Source organism: Lepidothrix coronata, unplaced genomic scaffold (assembly GCF_001604755.1).
Source record: "Lepidothrix coronata isolate B3197 unplaced genomic scaffold, Lepidothrix_coronata-1.0 Scaffold112, whole genome shotgun sequence".
Classification (NCBI taxonomy): Eukaryota; Metazoa; Chordata; class Aves; order Passeriformes; family Pipridae; genus Lepidothrix; species Lepidothrix coronata.
The window spans coordinates 1,182,300-1,197,835 of NW_016690292.1; the positions used below are offsets into that span (position 1 = coordinate 1,182,300).

The 15,536-nt window shown below is 49.9% G+C and overlaps 3 protein-coding genes across 6 annotated transcripts in view; 2 read left to right on the forward strand and 1 right to left on the reverse strand.

Moving 5' to 3' along the window:
• Window positions 1–2,886, forward strand: part of GPBP1L1 (GC-rich promoter binding protein 1 like 1) — a 31,721-nt gene extending 28,835 nt beyond the window's left edge. For 2 of the 3 annotated variants that reach the window (XM_017824623.1, XM_017824624.1), the window contains exons 10-12: window positions 348–472; window positions 1,340–1,442; window positions 1,698–2,886. In XM_017824623.1, coding sequence (XP_017680112.1) covers window positions 348–472; window positions 1,340–1,442; window positions 1,698–1,844 — 375 coding nt within the window. In that variant the 3' untranslated portion in view covers window positions 1,845–2,886. Of the gene's footprint in view, window positions 1–84; window positions 306–347; window positions 473–1,339; window positions 1,443–1,697 lie in introns of those variants that run through there. The other variant, XM_017824625.1, reaches the window with a different exon arrangement.
• Window positions 2,887–4,626: 1,740 nt separating this feature from the next.
• LOC108502100 lies at window positions 4,627–8,103 on the forward strand. Its single transcript, XM_017824628.1, has 8 exons — window positions 4,627–4,767; window positions 5,032–5,462; window positions 5,817–5,876; window positions 5,955–6,085; window positions 6,193–6,292; window positions 6,567–6,736; window positions 7,052–7,188; window positions 7,994–8,103. The coding sequence occupies exons 1-8, from the start codon at window positions 4,703–4,705 to the stop codon at window positions 8,043–8,045; spliced, it is 1,146 nt and encodes a 381-aa protein (XP_017680117.1). The 5' UTR covers window positions 4,627–4,702; the 3' UTR covers window positions 8,046–8,103.
• A 256-nt stretch (window positions 8,104–8,359) lies between these two features.
• The window catches only part of NASP (nuclear autoantigenic sperm protein), a 12,228-nt gene continuing 5,051 nt past the window's right edge, over window positions 8,360–15,536 (reverse strand). Inside the window, exons 6-14 of one of the 2 annotated variants that reach the window (XM_017824626.1) lie at window positions 13,440–13,522; window positions 12,563–12,639; window positions 12,360–12,433; window positions 11,167–11,355; window positions 10,766–10,932; window positions 10,297–10,350; window positions 10,132–10,203; window positions 9,034–9,165; window positions 8,360–8,528 (exon numbers count right to left, since the gene is read on the reverse strand). In XM_017824626.1, the coding sequence (XP_017680115.1) occupies window positions 8,475–8,528; window positions 9,034–9,165; window positions 10,132–10,203; window positions 10,297–10,350; window positions 10,766–10,932; window positions 11,167–11,355; window positions 12,360–12,433; window positions 12,563–12,639; window positions 13,440–13,522 (902 nt within the window). In that variant the 3' untranslated portion in view covers window positions 8,360–8,474. The other variant, XM_017824627.1, reaches the window with a different exon arrangement.

Consider the following 15,536-nt stretch of genomic DNA (forward strand, 5'->3'; position numbering starts at 1 on the left):
GGCTCAGCCCAGACTCCTGAATGCATAAATCTGTGCCTTAATGTGTCTGTAAAGCGTGTCCTTAGGAGCATTTAACTCTCGTAGTTTTCTGGCTGTCACTCTGAAGCCCCTGGTGATGGCTTTGTCATGCCAGCACTCGTTCCCTCGGCACAGCAGCGCAGTCCACCAAACGTCCTTCATCGCGCGTTGTCCTGTCACAGCCAGGTACAAATTGCTGCAGCCATTATCAGTCAGGCTCTGTAAAAAACACAGGCTCAAGGTGAAAGGCTTGGCTGGACTTTCAAAGGCAGAAGCTTGAACTTGGAACTGTGCTCTTGGCACGCTCTGATGCTTTTATTTTTCTCTAGATGGAGAGCAACAGCACACCAGAACCAAAGGAAAACTGGGAAGAGAATTGCCATCAGAATGGCCTTTCTCTCCCTTTGCCGGAGGAGGGGGAAAACCTCTCCCATTCATTGGAAGCAGAACACAGGTGAGTAAATGGCAAAATAAAGTCTCTAAAGTAAGGGAGGCTGAGTCCTTGGGCTGGCTGAGGAGAAGGAAATTATTTCAAAGAAAACTCTGTTTTTGGGAAGCAGCAGTAGCTTTGTGTGTGTGGAGCAGGAGGTGTGTGGGCTTTGTAACTAGTGCTGGACTGGGCGGGGTCTTATTGAAAGTAAAACAAGACACCAGTGTCAGGTGAGCCAAGGCTTTACCAAGGTCTGTAATTAAATTCCAGTGCTGCTCTAGTGCCACATCCCCATGTCCTAATGCTGCCTAGATATTTACTTGCCCACACTGGGAGTCAGCATGAACCTGGTGTGATTCTCGTTAATTTACAAGCAGGTGTCCTGAATGGAATGGTTTGAGGACACACACACCACACTTTGTTTGCATTTGGAATACTCCTGTGCTGCTTTACATGCTGCAGAAGTGGAGGAGAGCTAAGAAAATATTTGCCTGGTATCTCAGTCTGTATCTCACGTCAGTGAGTAAGCACTGTGAGCATCTGGTGCAAGAGGATAGTGAGGTTTAGGGAGATCCTGAGCTGTGATACTGGTTTGGTTGCCTCATGTCCTCCTTCAGTGTCCTTGGGCTGGAATTTGAAATCCCTGCCTTCCGCCAGGCTGGTTATGTACCCATTGTACAGGGCTGCTGATGGTTAAATATTTGTAAAAGACGTTGAAAAATGTTGGGTAAACACAAAAGATTGTTGAAATGGTCTCTGATAGAGAAGATTCCCTGGTGAATTCAGGGTGATTTAGTACAAAACCTGGTGCTTCACAGACAAAGGGTTCTCTCCTTCGCCACTGTTCCCTTGCTTAAGTTCCCACGCCCCTTTTATTTTCTCCACAATCAGGTTATTGAAAGAAATGGGATGGCAGGAATATCCTGAAAATGATGAAAACTACCTTCCCCTCACTGAGGATGAGCTCAAAGAGTTCCAGATTAAATCAGAGCAGGTATGTTTACACCTCTTGCCACTTGTGACTGCTCTTCTTCCTCCTCATGCACAAGTCTTCTGTGGGGTCATTCTTAAGGATGCTCAAGGAAGGCAAAGAGTTGAAGTGAGACTGTAGTAGAATTGATGGCTCTGCATTATCCAAGCAGAGTGTGTGTGTATACACAGTTAAATACGTAATTTGTGTCCGTGCATGGTTAGGGACAGTTACTGCCCACAACTTTACTTGTTTTAAAACTTGCTTTCATTCCTACAGCGAAGAAGAAATGGATTTGGGAAGAATGGATTTCTTCAGGGCCGCGGCTCCAGCCTGTTGTTCCACTGGAGAAGCACTTTTAAGACAAAGATTGAGGACTCAGACACAGAAACTAGTAGCAGCGAAACGTCAGATGACGATGCCTGAAACTGGGCACAATAAAATTAAAATTAATAAAACCAACCCAATAAACTCAGTTCATAGTTCAACACGTGTTTGGGGTTGTATAAACTAAACAGAGTTTATTCTGTCTCCAGTCTGTTCAGTTTTTTCTTTTGTTGTTGATACTTCATGCACAAGGGAAATGATTGTATCCCAAAGAAGAGAGAAATTGGCTTCTTTAGCTTTTTCTTTTGGTTTTGCCCTAATGCTTACTAGAAGTTTGTGCAGCTAGCAAATTTTGACAGAAATCCCTTGTGGGGCAGTGCACAAGTTCAGTCGTGTGAGCAGGACACAAGTGGCTGACTGATCTCTGCAACAACAAGCTTCTAACAGTGCCGCCGCATTGCCCAGTGCCGCGCGGTAACGGTGTGCTAAAACAATCATTGTCGATGACAAAATGGCTTTTGAAGTTCTAATTATGTTAAATTAATGCTAATAACATGGATATTTTATTTTATTTTTTTTTTTGGCGGCTCGGGGAGCTTCATCACTTAACCAGGCGTTTGTGGTTTCCTTTTTTTTTTTTTTTTTTTTTTTGGGTACAGCTGTAAAATATTTGGATATAGGAATTGTTTGTGTTCTTCTTCTTGCAGCCTTGATATTCAGGGTGGATTGTAAAATATAAATTTTTTGTGAGATTTCAAAGATTAAGATTATTTTGATAACATTATTTACAGATTTTAAAAAGTGACTATCACATTGAGTCTGTATGAGGGGGAAAAACTACTGCATCAAAAATAACTAACTTGGAATAAATATTTTGCATCAGTTTGCCAATTCTAATTGTCTTTCTTATGTAAGAAGAGCTTTCCTCTAAGGGACCTGAAACTCTGGGGGTTCAGTAGCACTGGGGATAAACAGTTTCTTCTCCCACTCTATATTTCCACTTGGCAAACATTGCTGTAGCGCTCAGACTGCAGGAGCTGAACTCTTCCTTTAAGAAGGGAGAGGGAGAACAATGCTGAGATGACAGCCCATGCTTGAGGGGTTTTTGTTTTTTTAAGAAAATAATTGAAATTATCTCCTACTAAAGCAGTTTGCTTTTTTTTTTTTCCGCTTCATACAAAATGGTGAAGCTCGACCGGTCGGTGTCACTTGTTCCTAGTGCAATGCTGCTGTTTATGTTCACAACGTGGCAAGGGAATGTCTGAATCCAAAGCTGTTTTCATTGAAATCTTTTTTAAAAATTCATGAAAACATTTCTATTAGATTAAAAAGAATTTTACAAACAACTCAGTTGTGGCCTAAGCTATTTTAGTGTCTGGTGTAAGTTCAGCTTGTGCACAAAGGTTTTGGATTGGAAAGCGCTCGGGTGTCGTGCAGTGTTTGCAAGTGGGTTGGATGGAGTTGCACAGCGAGAGCAAAACCCCCTGGGCCTGCTGAGCTGAGGGGGTTTCACGTGAGGTTGTGCCTGTGTGGTTTTTAGTCCACTCCTGGCCAGGCAGAGAGGACTGAGGTGTAAGAAAATTGTAATGTTTAGCCATGAATCTTTGTGTCTGGGCTCAGGGGAGCACTGTCGGCATTATCAGGTGTAACTGTGCTGCCTCTACTTTCAGCTCCCACTGCCATGGTGATGCTGCCTCTGCAGGGAACCCCAGGTGAGAGGAGCAGCGGGGCATTTCTTCATCACTGCCTTCTGGAAACTGAGCTCCAGGGGCTGGGTCTGCCTAGGAATGCTTGGGGAAGTGCTGGGACTCCTGTAAGACAGACATTTTACAGCTTGTCTCATTCTTTTTGAATGTCCTTGTGCTTTGGTCCCATCAAACATGGCTTTTGGCTGGAGAAGTCCATCCATTTTTTTAAAAATTTAACTTCCTACATCCATTTAAATCAAATTATGCAGATCTGTTGTGTGCACTGTTGGCAAGAAATGGGGTAAGTTTAAAAAACCCTTCACCCTAAATCCGTGCTAACAGCCACTTGGAACAGAGGAACTGGATTGCTGAGGAATCCCTGTCTGGACTGTGGGACCAGTGGGGGCCTGTGTGTGTGTGTGTGCTGGGAGCTCCTTGTTCCGTGCCAGAGTGACTCCTCTGCCCTAACCCCTCCTGTGGATTTAAGTATCCATGACATTCTGGAAGTGTCAGTGTCAGCCTCTGGGTGAGCCTGATCGAGCAAATCCCCGTGCAACAACCGGCAGCTTTTTCCTGAGGAGTCCCTGACCAGGATCACTGTCAGTGAGGTTGGGGGGGACCTGCAGCAGCCTGGGAAGAGCCCGTGGGTGCTCTGCAAGGACAGGTGGGTGCAAGGATGGAAGGAGGGGAGCTTGTTTTGGGAACAAGGGCAGGGCCTGGACACCTGCGGCATGGAGAAGGGGCAGAAGGAGGTGTTTCACCTCTGCAAAGTTTCCTCCTCGAATCCTGTGGTGCACGGGTGGGAGCTGCTGCAAGGTGGAAAAGGAGCACCCCCGGGACACCCCGGAGCAGCAAAGGTTTTGTAACCAGGGGAGGGGGAGCTCTGCGGGACCTCCCTCATCTTGCTTTTTGTGGATTGCTCAGGTGCCCAAAGGACGTTTTTTTCCCGTTCCGGTGCCCGTGGCAAACAGCAGGAATGGCCCAGGCCGGAGGTGCGGCCGCCCTCCCTGCCCTGCCCAGCGTCCAGCATAGCAACAGCGGCTCAAACACCGCCAGCACCGCCGCCGGCAGGTCTGTGCCCGCACCCAGCCCTCTCCCTGGCAGGGTGGCCCCCCCAGTGACCCCCACCCGCTCTGCTTTCCAGGGTGCCGGACATGGGGAGCTTCCCGTGCCCCCGCTGCCGCATGGCGTTCAGCTCCCGGCAGCTCCTGCGGGCGCACCAGGAGAAGCTGTGCCTCGGGATCCCGGAGCCCGCCAGCTCCTGCCTCCATGGGGGGAACCCTCTGCCTGCGGAGGGGGCGCCGGGCACGGCAGGGAGGCCACAGGACACCTCGGTAGTGCGGAGCTGGGTCTGTCACAGAACAGGGAGGGGCAGGAGGGATGGGGATAGGGACAGGGACAGGTGCTGGGCTGGGAAACAGCATCTCTGCCAGCATTGCTGGATCCAGCTTGGCCTGAGCTGGGAGGGCAAACCTCTGCCCTCCCACTCCTGCACCACACCGGCAGCCTTTGGTGATTATTTTACCAAAGGCAGAAAAGTATATTAGTAAGTGGGGGGGATTTTTTTTCACCCTTTCCTTCCTATTTGTGTCTGCGAGGTCGGGGTGTCCCTGCATGGAGACGGCCCTGAGCCACACCATCGCCTTGAGCTCCCCAGGGTCTCAGCGGCTGTGTGGGGACAGCGGGGACGGGGGTGGGCACGGGGGGCTCCCCTGGGGGCCGTGCTCACCCCTCGTGAGCGGGCCCTGCTCCGCACGGCCGATCCTGCTTCCAGGACACCCACAGTGCAGGTACAGTGAACCCCCTGCCCCTGTGGGCACCAACACCCCGGCGGCTCCCCACACCCCATGGCTTTTGGTGGTCCAGCCCCTCCTGCCCGCTGAACCCCCTGTGCAGCAGGGAGAGCCCCCCCAGCAGCCGGTCCTGCCCCAGGGGCAGCAGCAGCCGCCACAGGAGCTGCTGGAGGCCCACAAACGCCAAATGGCCGAGATCCAGGCCAGGACCCAGCAGCTGGAGCAGCAGAGGGAAGGTAGGCACTGGCAGTGGTTTAGGGGTGACGGGGGGCACGTGTGGGGTGCAGCACCCCTCAGGGAGTGGGGCTGTGGGGGCCCTGCTGAGCCCCCCTGTCCCCTCACCTTCCCGCAGGGCTGTGCCGGCAGCTGGCAGCACTGGGGGCTGGAGGGGCTGGGGGGCCTCAGCCCGAGCAGGGGGAGCTGGGGCTGGGCCAGGTCCTGAAGGCCCCAAAGGAGCAGCTCAGACAAGTGCAAGCGGCACAGCACAGGTGAGCCCCAGCTCTGCCACCTCTGGGGGAGAGCCCAGTGGGGTGCTCTCCATCAAGGAGCCTTTGGTCTCCTCACCCCCCATTTGCCCGTTTCCTCCCCAGGGCCACCCTCCACCTCGACACCCTCCTGCCACCCTCGGGGCCACTCGCTGCTGAGGCCAGGTGAGGGGCTGTGGGCCATGGCAGGTCCAGCAGAGTGTCCCGCTGAGCCCAGCGATGGCTGATCCGGGGCTCTGGCAGGGCACTGCGACTGTCCTACCTGCGCGCCGGGGGACACGACCCGGCCATCCTGGACCAGCTGCTCCACCTCCAGCTGGAGGCCACGGTGCTGGAGAAAGGAACCGCAGGGCTGCGCAGGGGCAGGAGGATGGGTAAGGCCCAACCCCAGCCCCGTCTCCCTGCAGGGACTGTGACTCCACAGCCAGCACCTGAGGCATTCCCGGCTGTGCCAGCAGAGCCCCCTGGCACTGGCACACAGGGTCTGGATGCAGCACTGTTGGCTGTGGAGCTGGAAAACTGGCGACTGGAAGATGAAGTGTTGGCGCTGAAGGTCAGGAGAGAGAGGAGAGCTGACGCTGGTAGGTGATGGGTCCTGGGGAAGGGGGTCCCCCATCTGCACCCCACAGCCCCCGACTGCCTCTGGGGCTGTAGGATTGGAGCCTCTGGGCTAGATATGACTCATGGAAATATGGGGAAGTTGGGGGGGCTGCAGCTGCACAGCCCGGGGTGGGGTGTCTGCACTGAGAAGGGAGAGTCCCGACTCCCCCAGATCCTGAACACTTGCCCAGCGACATGCTGGGAAAGGGTTGCTGGGGAAGCGTAAACCCCACAGCAAGGAGTTCCTGTCCCCAGGCTCGAGGGCGGCCCAGCGGCACTCGGAGGAGCTGGCCCAGCTCCAGGCAGAGGTGGGGATGCTGCGATGCCACGCGGAGCAGGCGGGGCCACGGCTGCCCCCACCCATCCTCCCACCTGCTGTGGCCCCCTCACTGCCACCAGCCCTGGCTGTGCCAGAACTTTTTATGGTAAGAGCCTTGGCCCAAGGCAGTCTCTAGCTCTCCAGGGAGGGGAGAAGGGAGATGGGAGAAGGGCTGCCAACTGGCATAGGATGACAGATGTGGAGGTACAAGCTTGGGAAGATTTGGGAACAGCTGCCTTGGCTGCAGCTGGGGATTAGGGCCCCTGGGGCAGGCGAGTCCCTTCCCAGTGAGGGAGCAGGGGTGTAATTTGCTCTGCACACCCAATGCTGTGACAGAATGGCCAGGCAGCTCCTGCCTGTGCCTGTAGCAGGACAGTGTCAGGACCCTCCTGCCCTTGACACAACTTTTTTCATTTCCCAGGAGCCCCCTGGGCCAGCGCTGGGACCAGGCAGCCCCACAGGCCATGTGCCCCACGGCCTCCCCCTCAGCCCCTTTGTGGCCCTGGAGGACCCTCCTCCTGCTCAGGAGCCCCCAGAACAACACAGACCTCCACGAAGGTGAGCCAGGAATGGGCCACACTGCCCTGGCATCCCCTCACCACCCTGGAGTAGGAAATCGGGGCTTTTTTAGCTGTTAGGGTGATGAAAGGATGGCAAAACCTGTGTTTGAACTTCAGTTCAGCAAGATGGGGCTTGGGACTGGCTGTGTAATTGGCACCAGGAACCCAGTGCTGGGGCAGGGGGAAGCATTTGGGATCCCTGCTGGGCATTTTGGCAGCAGGGAGAGGACAGGCAGCATCAGGCTGACCCCTAAGCCAGCAGGCAGAGTTACACAGCTCAGCCTCCACCTCAGGCTCCCTTTGTGCCCCAGGACTGAGCCCACAGCCAGATGAGTATGTTCCATCCTGCTCACAGTGGTGGTTTGGGGACAGGCAGAGAAGCACAATCACATTCCCTTTCCCTATGGCTCAGCTCATTCCATCAGGCACAGCCCCACCAGCAGCCCTTTGTAGGGAAAGCCTGACCAGGAGCAGGCACAGCTCAGCCCTGGCAACCCAGCAAAACCCAGCACCAGCTTTCCTAAGTGTCACAGGCCACGTGCTATATGTTTAATAAATGGCTTCAGCCTATTGCTCTTCACTTCTTGGCCTTTCTCTGTGTGTCCCAGAGCAGGCTCCCCTCCCCACCCGGGAATGTACAGGCACACAGGCTGCCCCAGGGGACAGCCATGCCCTGCCTGGAACCACCACTGCCCTCCATCTCCACAAGCTCTCCCTGCACAGAGGGGCAGAGCTAAAAATACATATCCAACAATGTCCAGGCTGTTAAAAACCTCTTCATCAGCCTTCCCCCCACTCTTTAGGCTGCTCGAGGCTGAGGGAGGCACCCCCAGAACCCACAGCAGGCTTAGCTGAGACTGAACCCCAGCACAGCCCCAGCTGTGACCACAGAGCTGGTGCCCCAAGAGAAGGAAAAAAAGTCCCATCTAGACTGTCCCTGGACAAGACCACAGTGAATTTCATTCCCTGCTCTTCTTCCCCTGAAGCAGCCAGCTCTGCCTGCCCAATCCCACTCCCTTCTCCTGCCTCATGAAGCAGATGTGGATGGAAATGCTGAAGCTCAAAGGACCAAGAGCCCAGCACTGGGCCAGAGCTGAGACTTGCACCCCAGGGGAACAGGCAGGAGCAGTGGCTGGAACCTGGCACGGGAGGAAGGTCAAGACAGGGACTATTTGCTTACAATCTTTATTGAAGTCATACAAAAGTTGCCAAAAAGTGAAAAAATACACTATATACAAAACCATTTTCCTTGTAAGGAGAGGAGTGTCCAAGGTTAAAGAATTATCATACTGTGCTTTCAACTGCAGCCCCTGATTCTGCTTGTGGCCTTTTCTCTGTCTAAAAGAGAAGAGAAGGGTTTGTTTTAAAAAAACCAAGACACTGCCTTACAGCACCAACTCATGCAGCAGCCCAAGGGTTCTGTAATTTGAAGATTTAACTGACTACATGAGCTTTGCTTGTCTCCAGAGCCCAACACTACCCTACAGCACTGACATGAACAAGTGCAGCCCAGGGGTGGGTAATAAAACCCAGGAGTATGAAGAACTGGGGGAAGACCCGGTGCTGGACTTTAGCCCAGCTCAAACTCCCAGACCCCATCTCTGTCCCACCCCAGAGGTGACAAGGCTCCACAGCTGGGTCCATCCAGCCCACACAGGGTCAGGCACCACAGTACAACATGCATCCTGCCCACTGGGAATATTCCTCATCCCATCTGGGAAGCCCTGTGGAGGCCAGCAGGCAATAAAACCTGCACATCTACCAGGCAAAAGAACCATCCCTGAACAGAGTGGGGGAAAATGAAATAAAGAGCACAGCCCAGACTCCTGGCTCAGCTGCCCACCTCCTCTTCCATTTTTTCTGCAACCTCATTTCCACTGGGGGCAGGATCCCCACCACCACCATTGACAGCCGGTTCTGGTTTAGATTTCTTGGCTTCATTGTCTCCCTGATGAGTCTCCTCCTCTGGTTTCCTCTGAAGACAAAATTGTTTATAGTCTTCAGTAAGTACAAATTAAAGCCTTAATCTTTTTGACAAAACTTAGCATTAGAGGTTACTGCACATTATCTACCCAAGCTGTGCTTGCCAGGCTCAGGACAGACACCTCAGTGCCAGGGTTTAACAGAGCTCTGAGGCTCTGGCTCCAAGGTCTCAACCACAGCAATCTCCAGTGAGACACTGTTTGGGTGCCAGAATCTCTAGTGCTGAACTATCCTTGATTACACTCTGGCAAGGAAATGCAACCACTGAGCCCAGTAACAGTTCCAGGGTAGGTTCAGGGCATCTACAACACTTGAAATCACCCATGTAAAGCAGCTCCAAGTCACTCCAGGCACACCTGAACTCACAAAAGCCAGTGGAACAGAGGCCAGGCTGTGCCATGGCCACAGGCAACATTAAAAACTAAAGTTCCTACAGGGGATACTCTCAGTTATATCAACACTTCCAGAGAACACACACACCTTTAAAGGAACAGAGTGCTCAACATCTCATCTCCATTTTATCATTACCATTGCTCTGGCTTTGCTATTTATTAAGCCCAAGTCTCCATTTCCTTTTGGAAGAAGGGAACCCAGCCCAGCCTGGTTGCCTGCCCTTTCTCCTTGAGATCTGCAGGTGAGCCTGCAGCTCTTGAGGGTCCTCAGCAGAGGAAGCCCTTGTTCAGAGAGCACCTGCAGAAGCCACACAACAGGGTCAGAAGTTACACCATGGTCAGGCTGGTGCTGAACCACCAAGAATGGTCTCCTGGAGGTCAGGGTTCCCAGACTGATTGGCTCCCAGTGGAAAGGAGTTTCATGCACTATTTCTGGTTTTACTTTTAAAGTATTTTCCCATTATACAACTAAGTTAAAAAAAAAGCTCTAAGTCAAGAAATCCAATTACAAAGAGCAAGACAGTGGTACTTGAGCTGCTTGTTCAACAAGTCATTTCTGGACTCACCTTTTTCCTGACTAGGTGAGAGATGTCTGTAACACACTGAGACGCACCATCAGCTGCTTTTCTTACTGGAATCTGTTACAAGACAGACACTGACACATGAGCAACTGTAACCAGTAATCCTTAGAGCAGACAGGAATTAACAACATCCATCTTAAATTAACTTACTGTGGAAACAGAACCGCTGTCTTCACTTTGTGCAAAGCCAGATGTAGTTCCAATCTTAAGAAAAGCAGAAGAAGCAGTGAACAGATTGTGTGCAGACCATTCAAGCAAGCTTAGCAGGAGACAGAAAGCCCAACCCCTTCAAATCCCAGCACTGTACTGTGCACTTCTACACAGGACAGACAACATTTGCTCCACCTTTGCCTGACCCATCATTTCCAGCCCTGATGCATTAAATGCCACAGAAACCTATCAAATCCCCATTTAGTTTGGAACAATTACTGTCAAGGTACTTACTAAATATCCTTTCTTTAGATGTCAGCTGCCTCAGTTTCCTTCTGAGAGTCACAGCCTGTAACACCTGTGAGCAACCACCAGCCCCTGATCAAGTCCAAGCTCCTCCCATGACTGATTTACTTAAAGTTCCACTGGAAGAATGCTGGGTCAAAAGGAAACCACAGGACACACTCACCAGAGTTGCTTTCAGTCCCAACTCGGCCACTCTTGCACTCTTTTGAGACTCCTTTGAATCTTCTATCTTTTCTTTAATTTCAGGAAGCAATCCCTTCAGCTCTTCAATCTCCTTCTCGTCCTCGGGGGACCCACTTTCTGCTTGCTTTATTCTCTCAGTCAGTATGGCTGGGGTGAAACAGTTATCAGGGCAAAACACCTTGAGACAAAGTAACTGTCCAGTTATCAACATCCAGAGTCAACTATCTGCTAACACACACAGTTTCCACGAGGTGTGGTCTGTCTGCCGCCGCCTGCAGACCAGCGAACACCCCAGGGCAGGCAAGGAGCACACCTCAGTTAAACAAAGTCTGCTCTGCCTCGACAAAACTCTGATAGAGCTTTCGAAATCCACTTACTTACCCAGTCTCTTGTCGATGACCTCCATGGACTTGCCGAACTGCAGGACGGCCTCGTCGAAGTCGCTGTTGTAGTGGTAGGCCAGGGCCAGCTGGTAGTGGCTCTCGGCCAGCAGACGGTCGTGAGCCTCCAGGTACTTCTGCTGCAGGGCCAGGCAGGCCTGGAACTCCTCTATAGCCTGTGTGTAGTTTTCTACAGGAGAAAAGCCACAAGGTCTTCACAAAAGACACTAATCATCCAAACGACCCAAGCCCTCAGTGGATCTCTGGTGTTCTGTCACACCCCACACAGTCTGCGGACAGAACATGGCAGCCGCGCTCAGGGCCGAGCTGCTCTGACAGCGCTGCCTCCCCCTCAGGGACCGTCTAGTCCAGTTCCTGAAGTTATCTCATGAGTGTTTTGTCTACTTCCAGCACAGTCAAACCAGGCACTAAATCCTCCTGTTCAACCTCCTACCACAAATTCAATGTAACAGGTCCCAACTGCAACAGGGATCTGGAACCAAGGACAGTCCCCCGCCGCCCTCCCGCCAAGCTCTCCGCTCAAGGTGCTCCAGTGACATAAGACAACCCTTGATTTGTAGCCCCAGCCCAGAAACCTGTTGGATCATTTCCAATGCTTGCCCCAGAGAAGGAGTACACTTGGATTTAACAAGATTAAATTATGTTTTCAAATGAAAGGCAGGTGAAACATCAGAAGGCACAAACCTGGGGCTTGCTTCCCACTCCTTTTTTGTGCTGTGTAACACAAGAGTCTTTCCTCACTATACCTGAGGATTTTGGAAAGTCTAAGTCAACCGTTTTTCATTTGCAGTCTTTATGTTCTGACATGGCACGGTACTGGCACCTCCTATTAATTAAGCTCAGTGACTCTCTGCTTCAGTAAGTCTCTTTTAAGTTCATAGGCAAGGTTTGGTCACTTCAGAAAGTAGAACACATGACTGATTTTGATCTGACAACACATTTATTACTCAAATTTTTTCTTTCACTGCTCTGGAAAAGCACAACTATCCCATTTAAGGCACCAGCTCAGTTCATCCATTGATGCCAAAGCTTCTCACATGGCTGCAACTACCACGATCGGTCTAATTTGTTTTCATTCTGAAAGCCTTAATGCACCTCTGCTCATTTTAAAGTACAAAACAGTGTCAGAAAGTGGAACTGAACACTTTGCACATGAGAATTAACATTACTTACCAGATTCAATGCTAACCTCTCCTAACTTCAGATGAGCTTGAGCTGCATGGAGCTGAGCTTCTTTTGTTTCTTGTCTAAATCAAGAAAAAAAAAATAGTTTCCAAGTCCTGATCAGAATATGGCACATTCACTAAGTGGTTATGCCACTCTCCAATTTACAGAGTTTCTCTGGCACATATCCAAATTAAAACTCAAGTCTTTACCTCTTGTAAATGACTTTTGCCAACTCCAGCATGTCCCAGGCTAGCTCAAGGTTTCCAATTTCATCCTCCTCGCTTTCCTGTAAAGACCAGAAGTTCATGAGAGATAAACAGTTTACCACTAGAAGGAAAAGAAGAACAATAATATGTAGAAGAGGTTATTGCATCAATCAAGACTTCGCCTGCAGTGAAGACGGTTCAGTGGAACATAAACTCAGTTTGTTGATATGGCCTCATTAATTTTTTTTCCCCAGAAATATCAGGGCGCCAAGCACCAATATTATCTCAAGAGGAAGATTTTGTTTAAGGTGCTGTTTAGATCTACCTTTTTTTTTTAATGAACCTTTGAACCTTATTAGAGTAGTCTGAGAAAGGGACAGATAATCATTTAAAGAGAGTTATCTAGAATGCTTAGTTTCACACTACGAGGCTTCAGATTTTTCCAGCTGTTTTCACTGCTACATCAATGTACATCTCAGGTTTGAGCAGCACCACGTTTCTCAATCCACTCCCATGCTAATCACAGCTTACTGGAGCAGAAGCATTCAACATGTATAGTGAAAGAACAAAACAAGCAGAGAATAAACTCACAGCTTCAGTGACAGGCTACAGCACTGCCCCTGCACTACCAGGCCACGTTACTCAGCAGACCACAAGAATTTGTTTCAGAGCAGCTGAACAAACCCAAGTTTACAGACACAGCTGAGCAAGATCCCACAATGTGGACTAGGTGCAACACCGGCCCTTCCTTAGGCAATACTGCCTTTCAAAAGTAATTTCCTACATAGGACTAAATAAAACACAGGTGAACTTTTATAACATGATGTTTAGGGTAACACTGCACCCTCCCGTGAGCAGTATCAGAGCTCAGCAACCTCACCTTGTCTTCCACTGTCAATTCATTCTCCTTATCATCTTCAGCTTTATCATTTTCTTTATCCTCCTCCTCAGATTCTTCTGTTTCTACAAGGTAAGTAGACGGATGAGAACACTTGTTGTTACTGTGCTTGCTTGACACGGAGTCAGGCAGAATATATTACACCCAACCCTCATCCTTCCAGTGACAGGTTAGAGGTGTGATGGAAGAAGAGCACAGGTACATTAAATTCTCAGCAGCAGCCATCTTGCTGAAACTGTTCAGCACTGTTGACTAAAGTAGTCTGTCATTTAAACTTCTTACTACCTACAACAGGAACTCACACAGAATTTAGCTCTCACAAATACACCGTGAGCTCCCACTGAACCCACGGGATCCTGAGCAGCCCCGGAGGCACTGGGCAGCTGATGAACTTCATCCTCCATAAAACAAGTATTTTCAGCAAGATAGCTGCCAAGCTGCACACAAATTAGTCTGAGTTCATGTTCTTATGTCAGGGATTTAAGTGACAGTGTTATTAATGAACCTCCTGTTGTGTAGCACTAATTTGACTCCTGACACCCTGCAGGAGCATCACATTACCTATTCTGCCAGCAGAAAACATTTGGGGAAAATGTGCAGTGAAGGAGCATGGCTAATAACTTCAGAGAATTGGCTGATCTGAATGCTGAAGTCACACAATTCCTGTATCACAACCCCTGGCTAATTCCAGAACAACAGGAGCTTGATGGGGTGGGGACTAGAGAGCCTGTGAACTCATTAGTTTAACTCCCAAAAAGCACACACCTACCACTGGCAGGGCCAAACCTGTCAACATGAGGACACCTCCTTCATAAGTGAAACAGAAGAGATGTCAGGACGTTAAAATTTAAGTAGTGGGAGGAGTCTGCAATGACAGCACCAGGCCAGGATGTTCAATAGGTCCTCACACTTAGCAGAATTGGGGGGAAAAAAGCAGCAGTATGTGAACATAGTCAGGCTTTCACAGGACAGTGAGCAGGTAACTACTCCTAGTTTATGTTCAGTCATACTCTCTCCACACAGACACCTTGTTAGGCTGCTGCTCCACCACCGAGTGTTCACTGTGTTTAGCAGAACAAACCCTTTCAGTGTCCAGAATTATTCAGTCTGAACATCTGCCTCTCCTGAAGTAAGGCACATGCTGTGAAGCCAAGTTTCTGACAAGCAAAGTTGCAATTATCAGCTCATCAATTAACTTGTGCAATACAAGGCACCGGCCTGCTAAAGCCACGTACAGTAATACTGCAGCAAAGGGTGCAGGTCCTGCTGGGTTACTCCAACAAAATCCTGAAAACAGCTGTGATAAAGCAGGGAAGCAGAGGGCAGAAGCTAGACAGCTAGCTGGAAGACTGTACTAGAGAGCAGCAACAAGCCTTCAGCAAATCAAGTTTAGATTTGCCAACTAAAGTCTCACTAGCGATGGACCACCAGAAAGACTCAAATGGGGAGTTCCTTCCGTCCCCCAAAACTGAATTCACTGTTTTGTTATGTGTTCAGCTATTCTTGTTTTTTCAGCATAAATAAAATACAGGCATAACCAGAGGCAACTTGTGCTTCAAGTTATTTGGAGGTTAGTGCAATAAACCCAGATGCATGCAAGTGAACATCCATTCAGTATTCTCCACCAGCCTAGCCATTACTTACACATTTCACAGGGCTGTCAGTTTGCTTTTGAGATTCGCTTTGCAGTTAGTTAAGCGTTAGTCTAGAGAAACTGAGACTATTCACTATTCCTTGAAACTTTACTTGGAGGTAAAGTCTTTCAAGAGCCCCTTTACTGTGCCTTTTCCTTATTCTAAGGCAAACAGAAAATTCTGAATGGAACACTTTTTACCCATTGTTAGCCAAATCCATCAAGTCATCCACCCACAAATACTTTTCTCCTCTCAGTGTTACCTTCTCCCTCTTCCATCAGGTCATCTTTCTCTTCTTTTTCTACCTTAGCACCTTCACCCTCTTCCATCAGGTCATCTTTCTCTTCTTTTTCTACCTTAGCACCTTCACCCTCTTCCATCAGGTCATCTTTCTCTTCTTTTTCTACCTTAGCACCTTCACCCTCTTCCATCAGGTCATCTTTCT

Coding starts and splice junctions, on each gene's coding strand:
- LOC108502100 (XM_017824628.1), top strand. CDS start 4,703: ATGGGGGGAACCCTCTGCCTGCGGAGGGGGCGCCGGGCACGGCAGGGA. Junction 4,768..5,031: donor GGAGGCCACAGGACACCTCG/GTAGTGCGGAGC, acceptor TGTGTCTGCGAG/GTCGGGGTGTCCCTGCATGG. Junction 5,463..5,816: donor GCTGGAGCAGCAGAGGGAAG/GTAGGCACTGGC, acceptor TTTCCTCCCCAG/GGCCACCCTCCACCTCGACA.